Source organism: Myotis myotis, unplaced genomic scaffold (genome assembly GCF_014108235.1).
Source record: "Myotis myotis isolate mMyoMyo1 unplaced genomic scaffold, mMyoMyo1.p scaffold_m19_p_6, whole genome shotgun sequence".
In the NCBI taxonomy this organism is placed as follows: Eukaryota; Metazoa; Chordata; class Mammalia; order Chiroptera; family Vespertilionidae; genus Myotis; species Myotis myotis.
In genome coordinates, this window is record NW_023416368.1 from 76,923,844 (window position 1) to 76,936,255 (window position 12,412).

At 39.2% G+C, this 12,412-nt stretch overlaps 1 protein-coding gene across 10 annotated transcripts in view; it reads left to right on the plus strand.

The window, feature by feature from the left end:
• CCDC25 (coiled-coil domain containing 25) overlaps window positions 1-12,412 on the plus strand; it is a 48,244-nt gene that overhangs the window by 19,627 nt on the left and 16,205 nt on the right. For 8 of the 10 annotated variants that reach the window (XR_004968221.1, XR_004968219.1, XR_004968220.1 and 5 more), the window contains 3 exons: window positions 2,261-2,336; window positions 7,609-7,712; window positions 7,926-8,128. Coding sequence is in view for 6 of the 10 variants with exons in the window: in XM_036313210.1 (XP_036169103.1) it covers window positions 2,261-2,336; window positions 7,609-7,712; window positions 7,926-8,128 (383 nt within the window). In the remaining 4 variants the exon portion in view is untranslated. The remainder of the gene's footprint in view (window positions 1-2,260; window positions 2,337-7,608; window positions 7,713-7,925; window positions 8,129-12,412) is intronic. The other 2 variants (XR_004968222.1, XM_036313215.1) reach the window with 1 other exon arrangement.

Here is a 12,412-nt window from a genome sequence, read left to right on the forward strand (position 1 = left end):
TGCCAGCCTGGTTGCCACACACAGCCTGCTAGTTCAGTTGTTTGGTCGTCCCTCACTGACCTGGTTGCTCCACGCAGCCTGCTAGTTCAGTCATTTGGTCGTCCCTCACTAACCCCCTGCGGCCTAGGTGCTCCACGCAGCCTGCTTGTTCAGTCGTTTGGTCGTCCCTCACTAACCCCCCCTGCCAGCCTAGTCGCCCCATGCAGCCTGCTTCTTCAGTCGTTTGGTTGCCCCTCACTAACCCCCCTGCTGGCCTGGTTGTAGGCAGCCATCTTGTGAGGGTGTGAGGGTTAATTTGCATATTACCTCTTTATTATATAGGATAGAATTGTGAAGATTAGATGAGCTTGTCTATCTGAAGTACTTAGAATAATGCCTGGCACATGCTAAGCATTGTAGGTGTTATTTATTTATTTATTTTACTGAATTCAGTTGAATTCAACCCAAACCTTGAAGATCATAGATATTCAGCTGTGCTCTTTCCTAGGCTTCTTTTATTTTTAAAAACCCATAGAAAAATCTCGCTTATGTAGGTTTCTTATCATATTAACATAGATGGCACAAAGCCCACGGTTTAAATTCTGATCTTTACCTCTTGAGAGTACCTTAGACGCGCCACTCAATTTGTTTACTCTGACTTTATGAATAATGCTAAGTTGAGTGAGGCTTGTTTTTCTGCTCATATTATATTAGAAGTTGCAAAACAGAAGTGGAGATTGCTCCAGGATTAGTGACAGCCACAGGTAGTAAGAAGGGATATTAGGATATAGGCTGACATCAAGGCCAAGAAACAAATGTTTCCACAAGAACTCCACAGGCATCATATTCTAGGCCAATTCTTAGAGCTGGTTCTAGTTCTGGGTTTATCTCTCAGTTCTGCCACTTAACTAGATATGTGGGACTTTGGCCCAGTTAACCTCACTAAGCTCCATTTTCTTCATTGGTAAAATGAGGGTAATACTATCCATTTTGTATGACTACGTAATACCTGGCATGTAGTGGGTACTCAGAAACTGGTAGCTATTGTTTTTCAATTTTCTTTTTGATTTATTTAGCATAGAGTCCATCAGCTCCTGTGTATTGTAGAAGCCCCTGAAGGCATCACTGTTGCTATATTATACCTAGTACAGTGGTCTACAGACTCATTAGTCAATAGAGCCAAATATCAACAGTACAACGATTGAAATTTCTTTTGAGAGCCAGATTTTTTAAACTTAAACTATATAGGTAGGTACATTGTTATTAACTTAATTAGAGTACTCCTAAGGCTTAGGAAGAGCCACACTCAAGGGGCCAAAGAGCCGCATGTGGCTCGCGAGCCGCAGTTTGCCGACCACAGGCCTAGTATAATGGTTGATATCCATAATGATGACATTCTGTAATCAAGATGTTAAGTTCAGAATCCTCTGTGTGGTCAGGGAATTGCACAGGATGAGATACATCATTAAAGTAGTGACACACTTAAATCACTTGGTGTTGTGTCAAAATTTATATATTTGAGAGAGTCCCACTTAAAACATTTAATATAAAGGAAATGTGTAGAAACATAATGGAATACACTTAATTTATCTCAAGTATTTATGTCGCTAGAACATTTCAATCCCAGACAGAACTGCTTCTGTAATCCCATGCCTACTAGGAGTCAATACTGGGCTGATTTCCATTTGCTCTTGCCTCTGAAACATTTTTCTTCTGAAATGGCTTTGCTTATTCAGCTTTGACTTTGATACATTATCTGTAGAGAAGAGAATCAATATTATTTCTTCCTTATAGTGAATGGTTTTATTTAACACATCAAGAGGCTGCTTCCTGATTAAGGCTGAGGATAGATGACCTACTAGATGTTTGAGTTCCAGAACTATAAGGTGTCTCTTTGAGAGAAAGGTTGTAGGGACCTCAGCTAAGGAGACATCTAGTTGTCAAAAATAGACACCATTTCCCCAACCTTTCTAGAGGTAAGAATGAGAAGAAGAAAGAGAAATTACTCAGGCATAGTTACTTAATATTTTGGTAGTTTTCTATCATACCCTGTGTTTGTATTTTTTTACTTATCATCTATCAATATTTTCTATATCACTGCCTTCTCTCAGTTTAAATAAACATTCCTGTAACAGGCTTCAGTTTTCAGTGTTCTGAAATACAGTTGAAGAGCCTCTGCTTTTAATAAAATTGTTCCTGATAAGTCAGCAAAGCCTAGTGAGTGCTCCAGTAACGATCAGTAACAACGTAGTAGACCATTTGGTTTATTTTTGTGTTTCAGGGGGAGAACATAGAAGACATTCCAAAGGACGTATTGATGGACTGTGCCCAACTTGTGAAGGCCAATAGCATTCAAGGTCAGTTTTCATAGAGGTGCTTTCAGAATTAGCAATGATTTCCCTGTGTCTGAAATGGATTACATTTTAGAGAAAATATTCCTGACTTTGGCTTGAGTGAAAGGACTGCCATGTAATATGCCTTTGCCCTGTTTTGTTCTTTAAGATGGCATTTCTGCTACCTACCAAAGAACTAAAAAGTAATCTCCCCACCGCTCTAATGTATATGACCCTAATTCTTTTACCTTGTTTTTCTTTTCGTTTTATATATTTTTATTAGTTTCAGAGAGGAAGGGAGAAAGAGATAGAAACATCAATGATGAGATAGAATCATTAATCAGCTGCCTCCGGCACACCCCCCCACTGGGGATCAAGCCCATACCCCGGGCATGTGCCCTGACCGGGAATCGAACTGTGACCTCCTGGTTCATAGGTCTACACTCAACCACTGAGCCATGCCGGCCAGGCTTGTTTTTCTTACCTTGAATAGTAAGTTGTCTATACTTGCCTACCTTTATGGTTATTTGTAGAGAGACTTTCAGAAATCAGGATGTGTTAATAGCTAAGCAAGAAACGTCTCTCACAGCTTTATTTTTATGTTGTTTGATGTCTTTGTTTCCACTATTTGCCATTAGATACTAGGACTCAAGTCTCCAAATCACTCCTGCTTTTCCTTCTTGTCTTCTCTTATTTTGTTCTCCCTATAAATTGTGAACGTATCAAATCAGTTGTTTATCCCCCAGAGAATCTTTTTTTTTTTTTTTTTTTTAAATATATTTTATTGATTTTTTACAGAGAGGAAGGGAGAGAGATAGAGAGTTAGAAACATCGATGAGAGAGAAACATCGATCAGCTGCCTCCTGCACATCTCCCACTGGGGATGTGCCCGCAACCCAGGTACATGCCCTTGACCGGAATCGAACCTGGGACCTTTCAGTCTCCAGGCTGACGCTCTATCCACTGAGCCAAACCGGTTTCGGCCCCCCAGAGAATCTTATTTAATTTGGGGCAATCTGTGAGTGTCTGTATGCTTGACATGCTCTCCAGGTGATTCTAATGTGCAGAGAGAGTTGAGAACAATTGGTGATAAATGTTTCAGGTAGGGCCTGTAATACTGGGCTTGGTGCTTATCTATTTTATTGACATAAAAATAATACAAACTAAAACTATTGTATTCTCTTTTCTTGTTTGTTGCAGCCTCTTTCACGTGTTCTTGTCCCATTTCCATGCCCCTGGCTAGCAGATGTGACTTTATTAAAAGAGCTTTAGACTCTTTATTCTTGGCCCAGCCTCTTTTTTCTTAATCTCCACTAGTTTTAGAGAAAACAGAAACAGAGAAGAGTCATGACACAGAATCCTTCTTCTCTCCTCCTCAGCCTTGCACAGCGACAGCTCACTTAGCAGAACAAGGAGCTGGGCCTAAGTAAGAGCTTCACTCTTGTGAGTCAGTAGCAGAGGCTGCTGAGGAGTGAAGGAGGTTTTCCTTGCTGTGAGCTTTGCTAAACATTCTCCATTTGTGTCACCGAGTAAAGTATTTTCCTCCGTGGTTGACCACCTCCAGCACTCAGAATCAAGGGACTTGGGGTTAAACTTGTTTGTATTCATAGAGTCTGGTCAGCCTGTTTTATATTCATCTTATACTCTCTTGCCAGATTAAACTTTCTAAAAGCTTAGATACTTCATGACACCCTCACCTTGGCTATACAGTTAAGTCCAGACTTCTTAAGCTGGCATTAAGCATCTTTGATCTGACTACATAACTCCTTTTCCCCTCACATATTTCACACTCCAGCCAAACCAAGTATTTGCTGTTTTTCTATCTTTGCTTATACAGTCATGTGTCATTTAATGATGGGGATGTGTTCTGAGAAATGCATCACTAGGCAAACATCATACCGTGAACTTACATAAACCTAGGCAGTATAGCCTACTACACGTGTAGCCTATTGCTGCTAGGCTACAAGTCTGTACGTGTTCATGCAGTAAATACTATAGCACAATCGTAAGTATCTGTGTGATTAAACATAGAAAAGGTACAGTAAAAAGTGTGGTATAAAAGATAAAAAATGGTACACCTGTATAGGGTGCTTACCGTGAATGTAACTTTCAGGACTGGAAGCTGCTCTCAGTGAATCATTGAGTGAGTGAATGTGAAGGCCTAGTGGTGAGTGAAGGCTTAGAATATTCCTGTATACTATTGTAGCTTTTATAAATACTATACACTTATGCTACCCTACTTTTATTTAAAAATATCTTTCTTCAGTGTAGCCTTAGCTTACTGTAACTTTTTAACTTTATAAACTTTAAATTTTTTAACTTTTTGACTCTTTGTAGTAAGAGCTTAAAACACACATTTGTACAGTTGTACAAAAATATTTTCTTTATAACCTTATTCTATAAGCTTTTTTCTATTTATAATTTATTAAAAATTTTTATTTTACTTTTTAAACTTTTTTGTTAAAAATGAAGACACTAATATGCACATGATCCTAGGCTCCACAGGGTCAGGATCATCAATATCACTGTCTTCCACCGCCTCGTCCTGTCCCACTGGAAGGTCTTCAGAGGCAATAACATGCGTGGAGCTGTCATCTCCTGTGATAACAATGCCTCTTCCTGGGACACCTCCTGAAGGAGCTGCCAGGGCTCTTCTTGAGGAGGTGTCACTCTTCTCAGAAATAGGACCATGGTGGTTTCCTTGGTTTAGTTTTTGTTTTGTTATTTTTCCCATCAGATTTGCTTGCAAGCAAATAATGCACCATAAATATTCTTCTCTATTAATGAAAACCTTTCAGTTGGGGCAAGGGGGTCCATGTTTTCTAACTCTTTAAGGATCTTGTTGAGGTCTGCAAAAACTTCTGCTAACATCTCCTCCACTGTGAATTTTCTTACGGATTCTTCTTTTTTTCTTTTCCTGAAGTTTCCTGTTCTCTTGCCTCTTCTTCAGCTATGTGTTCCTGTTCAGTTCCAATAACTCCTCATTAATCAATTCCTCAGAAACCACCTCTAGGAGCTCCTCAGTTGTTCTATCCACACTCAGGTAAAAGTTGATTGCCATCTCAACCACAGCCTTGTTATTTTTGCAAACTCCTCATCCTTGGCAGTCGTGGATGAACCCCTTGAGTGTATTCTTCCAGATGCCATTCATACATCACTAGTCAGTAGGACATTTTCAATTCCATGACTGAAATGTTATGTGGCACATGATTTTATCATTCCCTCTGCTTTCAGTTTTGTCCTCCTTTTCAACCATCACAAGTCCACATCCACGCTGAGGTTCAAGGTCAACATAATAGTTGTAGTAATAGCTAACATTGAATGTTAATGATATGCCTGGCACTCTGGTAAAACCTTTACAAATTATTTATCAGCCCTACTGAGTTAGATATTATTGTCATTTTATAAATGGGGATGCAGAGCTGAAAGAGAATTAAAGGAACTTACCCAAGGTATCAGACGTGGTAGAGACTGCATTTGAAATCAGACACTCTGACTTTGAAGTCTTCTGTCTTTCCCACTAAGCTATACTAACCTCTTTTGTGGAGCCTTTCCCTTCTCCAGCTTTGAGTGACCACCGCCCTCTCTGTACCATCTTACCACTTTACCTGTACCTTTCTGAAACTCGATGAGTTCTACTTTTAATTGAAGTTATTTATGTACTTACCTGCACTCCTTTAGTCTTGAAAGGCAGAATCCATCGTCTAATCCATGTTTGTATCCCCCTTGCTCATTGGAGTTTTTTTAAAACTTTATTATCTTGAAAAGTTGTAAGAAAAATACAGCTCTCATATACTCTTCACCTAGGTTCAACAATTTTTCCATATTTATTTGCTTTCTCTCTGTGACACACTTATGATTAACTTTCTTATTTGAAGAATATGAAAGGAAATTGTGGCATCATAACCTGTCATTTATGTCCTTAGAATAAGGACATTTTCTTAAGTGAATGCATTACAATGATCAATTAAGAAAATTTAACATGGATCAAATACTGTTATCTCATATACAGTCTGTATATAAGTTTTCCTACTGTTCCACTACTGTCCCTTCATAGCATTTTTTCTAATTCAGGATCATGTGTTATATTTACTGGGCATGTCTCTCCTTTTACCTGGAGATACTTCTTTGTCTTTTAGGGCACTGATACTCGCAGAGTGGCGGCCAGTTATAGAATATCCCGTGGTTTGGGTTGGTCTGGTGCTTCCTCTTGAACAGGATCGCATTATAAATTTTCAGGCAGTAATACTTCATAAGCAAAAGTAAGGTGGTGGTCACAGATTTCTCCAATGTACGTGGTGATTTAATAAACTGAAATATATTGCCACCTAATTTTGAAGGGCCTTAAAGAGTGTTGGACCAACGATTGAACTGATAATTTTTATTGTTGTTGTTAATCCTCACCCAAGAATAGAGAGAGTGAAAGGGAGGGGGAGAGACAGAGAGAAACATCGATGTGAAAGAGACACATTGATTGGTTGCCTCCGCATGCACCCCAACCAGGATTGAGCCTGCAACTGAGTTACATACCCCTGACCAGAATCAGATCTCGATCCTTCAGTCTGAGGACCGATGCTCTGTCCACTGAGCAAAACCGGCTAGGGCTAACCTGTGATTCTTTGAGCTGCCTAAGGCTGTTGGTTCAGAGGGGGAAATGTGAAGTGGAGGTGGTAAGGACAAAGGAGGAATAAACAGGAGGGCACCTGGCATCCCTTTTATCCAGAGCATCTCTGCTTTAATTACTTTGATATGTTTCTTTGGTAAAAGAGGTTCCACTGCTAAAATAAAAACAAAAATTTTACTACACTGGTCCAGTGACCTCATGTTTTATATGAGATTCTGAGAGCTGTGCGGACTTCCCCAAGGTGGCACAGCTGGTTTGTGGTAGGGCCTGGGTAGAGTGCAGGTCTTTTGAATCCCAGGCCATGGCTTTTTGCTTTATCTTGCTGCTTATCCTTTATTGGATCAAGGACTCCTCTGAGAATCGGAGCAAATCTGTTTGGACCTTTCTCTTTAAAAACAGTAGATAGTAAGTTTTGCATTCAATTTTAGGGAGTCTCAGAAGTCCCTAAAGCAAACCCATGGACCCCTGCTTTCTACTGTCATAATTTTGCTTGAATTGTGTTTGTCAACTTTACCATTTGCCTTTTGTGGGTGTTTTGTGGTTTGAAACACTTGATGCCTTGTTCATTCTAAGCTTTTTCCTTCATTGGATTATGGTGATTTGCCAGTGGGTAAGGGATCACTTTGCTAAGTGTCATCCTGCCTGCATGTTGAAGATAGTCTCTCTTGGCAGGCTGCAAGATGAACAACGTTAATGTGGTATATACACCATGGTCTAACCTGAAGAAAACAGCTGACATGGACGTGGGACAGATAGGCTTTCACAGGCAGAAGGATGTAAGTGTTCTGTACCACCGAGGGAGGCGGAGCCCTGCCACTGAGTGGGATATCGTCTTTTCTGTCTAACATCTTTGTTGTTGAGGGCTCAGCATGATGTATGTTATTTAAAGAAAATTAAGCTGGGTGGCTGAGCCCCTGGAAAGCCTCTCCCCTGTTCTTGGGGGGAAATCATATAATAAAGATTCAGTATTTTTCCCCTGTCCCTCAAAGGTGAAAATTGTGACAGTGGAGAAGAAAGTAAATGAGATCTTGAACCGATTAGAAAAGACCAAAACGGAGCGGTTCCCAGACCTAGCAGCAGAGAAGGAATGCAGAGACCGGGAGGAGAGGAATGAGAAAAAAGCCCAAATTCAGGAAATGAAAAGGAGAGAAAAGGAAGAGATGAAGAAGAAGAGGGAAATGGACGAACTTAGGTATGTTGGAGCTGTAGTATTGGTATTGACCTTGAAGATTTTTCACTGTGATTTTAATCAGGATGATACCCTGAAAAAAAGAAAAAAGAAAAGAATGATATGCTGGTGGAGGAAGAGATATAAAACAAGTTCAGAGCTTTAAATGAGTTAGAAAAAGACATTTATACTATGTTGGTCAAGTGAATTGCCCTTTTATAGGAGCAGGATATGAGAGTGTATGAAATAAAATAGCTAATTTCATTTTTGAATAAACCATAATAAGTTATCCTCAAAGTTTGGTTTGTAAACATCTTCAGGGAAAAAAAAAGATGCTATATTAAGAGTTTAACATTGACTAGCTATGATATTTGAATAGAGTTGTCTTAGCTCTAAAGGCCAGTGCTAGTAACTCTTAAAAGTTGTTTTTAAAACCTCTTTTTTACATTTTATGTGTTTTACATTTTTGAAAGTTCAAATTAATGTAGTGAGGTCTGCTCCAAAACACTGCATTTTTTTCTTTTTTATTGAATTTATTGGGGTGACATTAGTTAATAAAATTATGTAGGTTTCAGTTGTACAGTTGTATAATACATCATCTGTATATTGTATTGTGTGTTCACCACCCCAAGTCAAGTCTACTTCCATTACCATTTATCCCCCCATATCCTCTTCTACTTCCCCTCCCCCCCTTTCTCTCTGGTAATCACCATACTGTTGTCTGTGTCTTAAATTTCTTTTTCAAAACACTACTATTTTTTAATGTGTTTTTTATTGAACTTGAGAGAGAGAGAGAGAGAGAGAGAGAAACATGGATTGCCTCCATGTTTGTTGCCTCCCATACACGCTGACTGGGGATCTAACCCACAACCTGAGTAATTGCCTTGATTGGAATCGAACTGACAACCTGTGGTGCATGGGACAATGCTCCAGCCAACTGAGCCACACTGGCCAGGGCATCAAAACATTACATTTTTAAATAATAAATAGTAGTTAAAAATATAATTTGGATCCTGAAATTTTGGTGTATAGGGCCATAAGAATACTTGACTCTATTAATTTTCTATTGCTACTATAACAAATTACCACAAATTTAGTGGCTTAAAACAGCCTAGATCTATTATTTTATAGTTCTGTACGTTAGAAGCTTGATGTGGTTTCCACTGGGCTAAAATCCAGGTGTCAGCTGGGCTATGTTCCTTTCTGGGGCTCTAGGGGAGAACCTGTTTTCTTTTCCAGCTGTTAGAGCCACCCACATTTCTTGGCTTGTGACCCTTTCTTCCGTCTTCAAAGTTAATAACATTGCATCTCTGACCTTTCTTCCATGGTCATAATGCCCTCTTTGATCACAGCTTCTTTGCTTTCAAGTTCCAATGTGGTGACATTGGGCCCATCCAGATAATCTATGGTAATCTCCCATCTAAGATCCTTAACTTTATCACATCTGCAGAATAGTCCCTTTTGCCATATTAAGTGACATATTTATGGGTTCTGGGGATTGGCATGTGAACATCATGGGGTAGGATCGTTATTCTGTCCACCATACTGAATCTATATAGATGTATAGTACTATACCTGAAGAGGCCCACAGTATTTCTTTGTGAGAGAAGAAAATTAATTCTGTGACTAATTCCTAGATTTTCCCAGTTATCCATAGATATCATGTGTTAAGTGTACCAATAAGGGGAAAAAAAGCATTGATGTGTTATTCTCTTTGGGAATGTATAGTAACAAAATGAGCTGTCTTGCCATATCCTAACCCAGTTTCTTTGGAATACCTGGGTTATTAGAAAGATTGTTGGGTCGGAATTCGGTATTATGATCAAGTACTGGAACTTATTAGTTATCATATACACACGTGTTCCTGTTGGGGATTCTGCTAAAACAAAATGAGGAGCTTCATAGAATTGCCAAGTGTTATCCTGAGTTATATTTGCTAACATGAATCAGACTAATGCTAGATTTAAACATTTGATATTACCTAGAATTGCAAGTCTGCTTTCTGTTAGGAGTGGAAGAAAAAATGATCAACTCATCATGTGATAAAATATGTGGAATTTTGAGTGATTGTGGGATTTAGAGTAGTTTATTCATTTTTGGTTTTGTTTGTTTTTAAGTATTTTTATTGTTTTTAAAGAGGAAGGGAGAGGGAGAGATAGAAACATCAATAACGAGAGAGAATCATTGATCAGTTGCCTCCCACACGCCCCCTACTGGGTTATTGAGCCCGAAACCTGGGCATGTGCCCTGACAGGGAATTGAACTGACCTCCTGGTTCACAGGTCAATGCTCAATCACTGAGCCACTCCCGCCAGGGCCTTACTGCTTTTATTTTAATAAATTAACCTGGGCCTCAGAAAACCAAAAACAGTTGGTGTGTTCATTTCTGAGAAACATGTGCCACAAAAATGACTTCCATATGCTGCAGAAGGTAGAAGAACGTGAACCAGGGCTATAGCGCGATGACCCCAGGCAGGGACATATCAAAGATTCACTTGGCATGTGCAGAGCTGCTGTTTGCATGCTGTATTCTGCAGCTTTTGTGAATTCCAACAACAAATTCTAAGTTTCTGATGTTTTATAATTTGTTTTTATACATTTGTAGTGCTGGCATCACTTTAATTTCTGCCTTTTGACTCTTCAACCTAAGAGATCAAATGCTTTGACTATAAAATTTTCTCATTTTAAAGTCTTTCTCTTGGCTTTCTGACAATGAAAATACCATTGAATTTTACCAACCGGTGATTCTTTTATTTGGACCATCTGGTAAGGAATGTCAAGTTGCTGTGATTGCTTAAGAAATTGACTTTTGAATCTTCAGGGGATTCCACAGATAAATCAAGGAAACATTATTATCTCAGGCAGTATCCCCAGTGTTTCCACATGGTTTCAGTGAAAAAGTACTTAGCCCAATATTCAGAAGGGCTACATTCCAACTTCTTTCCAGTCCTAAAACCATTATTTAGACTCTGGACTCCATTCTAGCTTTATGAACAAGGGCAGAAGAAGGGCAGGAAGCTTTTAATTTCTAATTTCTACTGGGAGGGAAAGTGGATGGAAGTTCTTTGAGCCCTAGTCAGGATCATATCCATCAGCTCTCTGCTCAGAAATGAATGAAGCGAAAAAGAAGGTGCTGCCTTCCTTCTCTGATGAAAAGAAGGAGCTCCATTTTGTTCTTGCTAATAAGTGCTTTACTCCTTGTCCTCAGTGTGCACATATGATACTGATCTGGTCATGTAAACAGATCTACATAAAGGTCATTGTTTTTTGGGTAGTTTTTAAAAATATTTGGGTTGTTGGGAGGGTGTCAAAGTGTGAAGGCTAGATAGTAACAGTATATTAACACCTTCTATTAATCATTTTATTCATTTAAACAATAATGAAAATTTATTTCCTTTTAGACTTCACATATTAATTCTCACTTACCCATCCTGTTCTTTAGCTCTTTAGACAGTTTTAAAAATTATATATTTACATATTTTTGGAAAATATATTTTTATTGATTTCAGAGAGGAAGACAGATAGAAACATCAATGATGAGAGAGAATCATAGGTTGGCTGCTTCTTTCATGCTCCCTACTGGGGGTAGAACCCACAACTTGGGCATTTGCCCTGACCCGGAATTGAACCATGACCTCCTGGTTCGTTCATAGGTCAGTGCTCAACCACTGACCCACACTGGCCAGGCTAGACAATTTTTTTTGGCTCACACTTGCCCTCTCAGCCTAAGATCTAGGGGTTTTAGAGAGTCTTTGTACAGGGTTAGGTATAAGGAGGAAGCCACATACTGGTTTTCTTTCCATATCTGCTATGCTGGAAGCCATACATAGAGTTAAGAGAAAGTAACAGAAGAGACTCAACATAGGTTTTGAAAGGATTTGGAGCCTTGGAGTGATCTTGCCTGGAAAGTTAGAGAAACAGAATGTCTTTCACTCAGTCTACATTTGGTTTTAGAGAGGAGCATTTGGAGAAGTCCTCTGGGCCAGTGGTTGCCAACCGGTAGTCCACGACCACTGGTGGTCCGTGAGGTCCAAAAGGTTGGTGACCGCTGTTCTAGGCTGGTACCTGTGAGTCTACCATAGACACAGTCACTTCTTTTTTTTTTTTTTTCTGGAGAGATTATTTTATTATTTACTCATATCATAAATTGACAGTTCAGGATCAAATCACTCGAAGTGTGGTAAGAATATCACTGTTACCACATGAGATGAGTTTAGGTAGTATGTCCATGGACATGTTTTAACAGTTATGTAATTATTTCAATGAGTATTACCAGCATATCAAACTTGTGATTTAATGGATGTTATT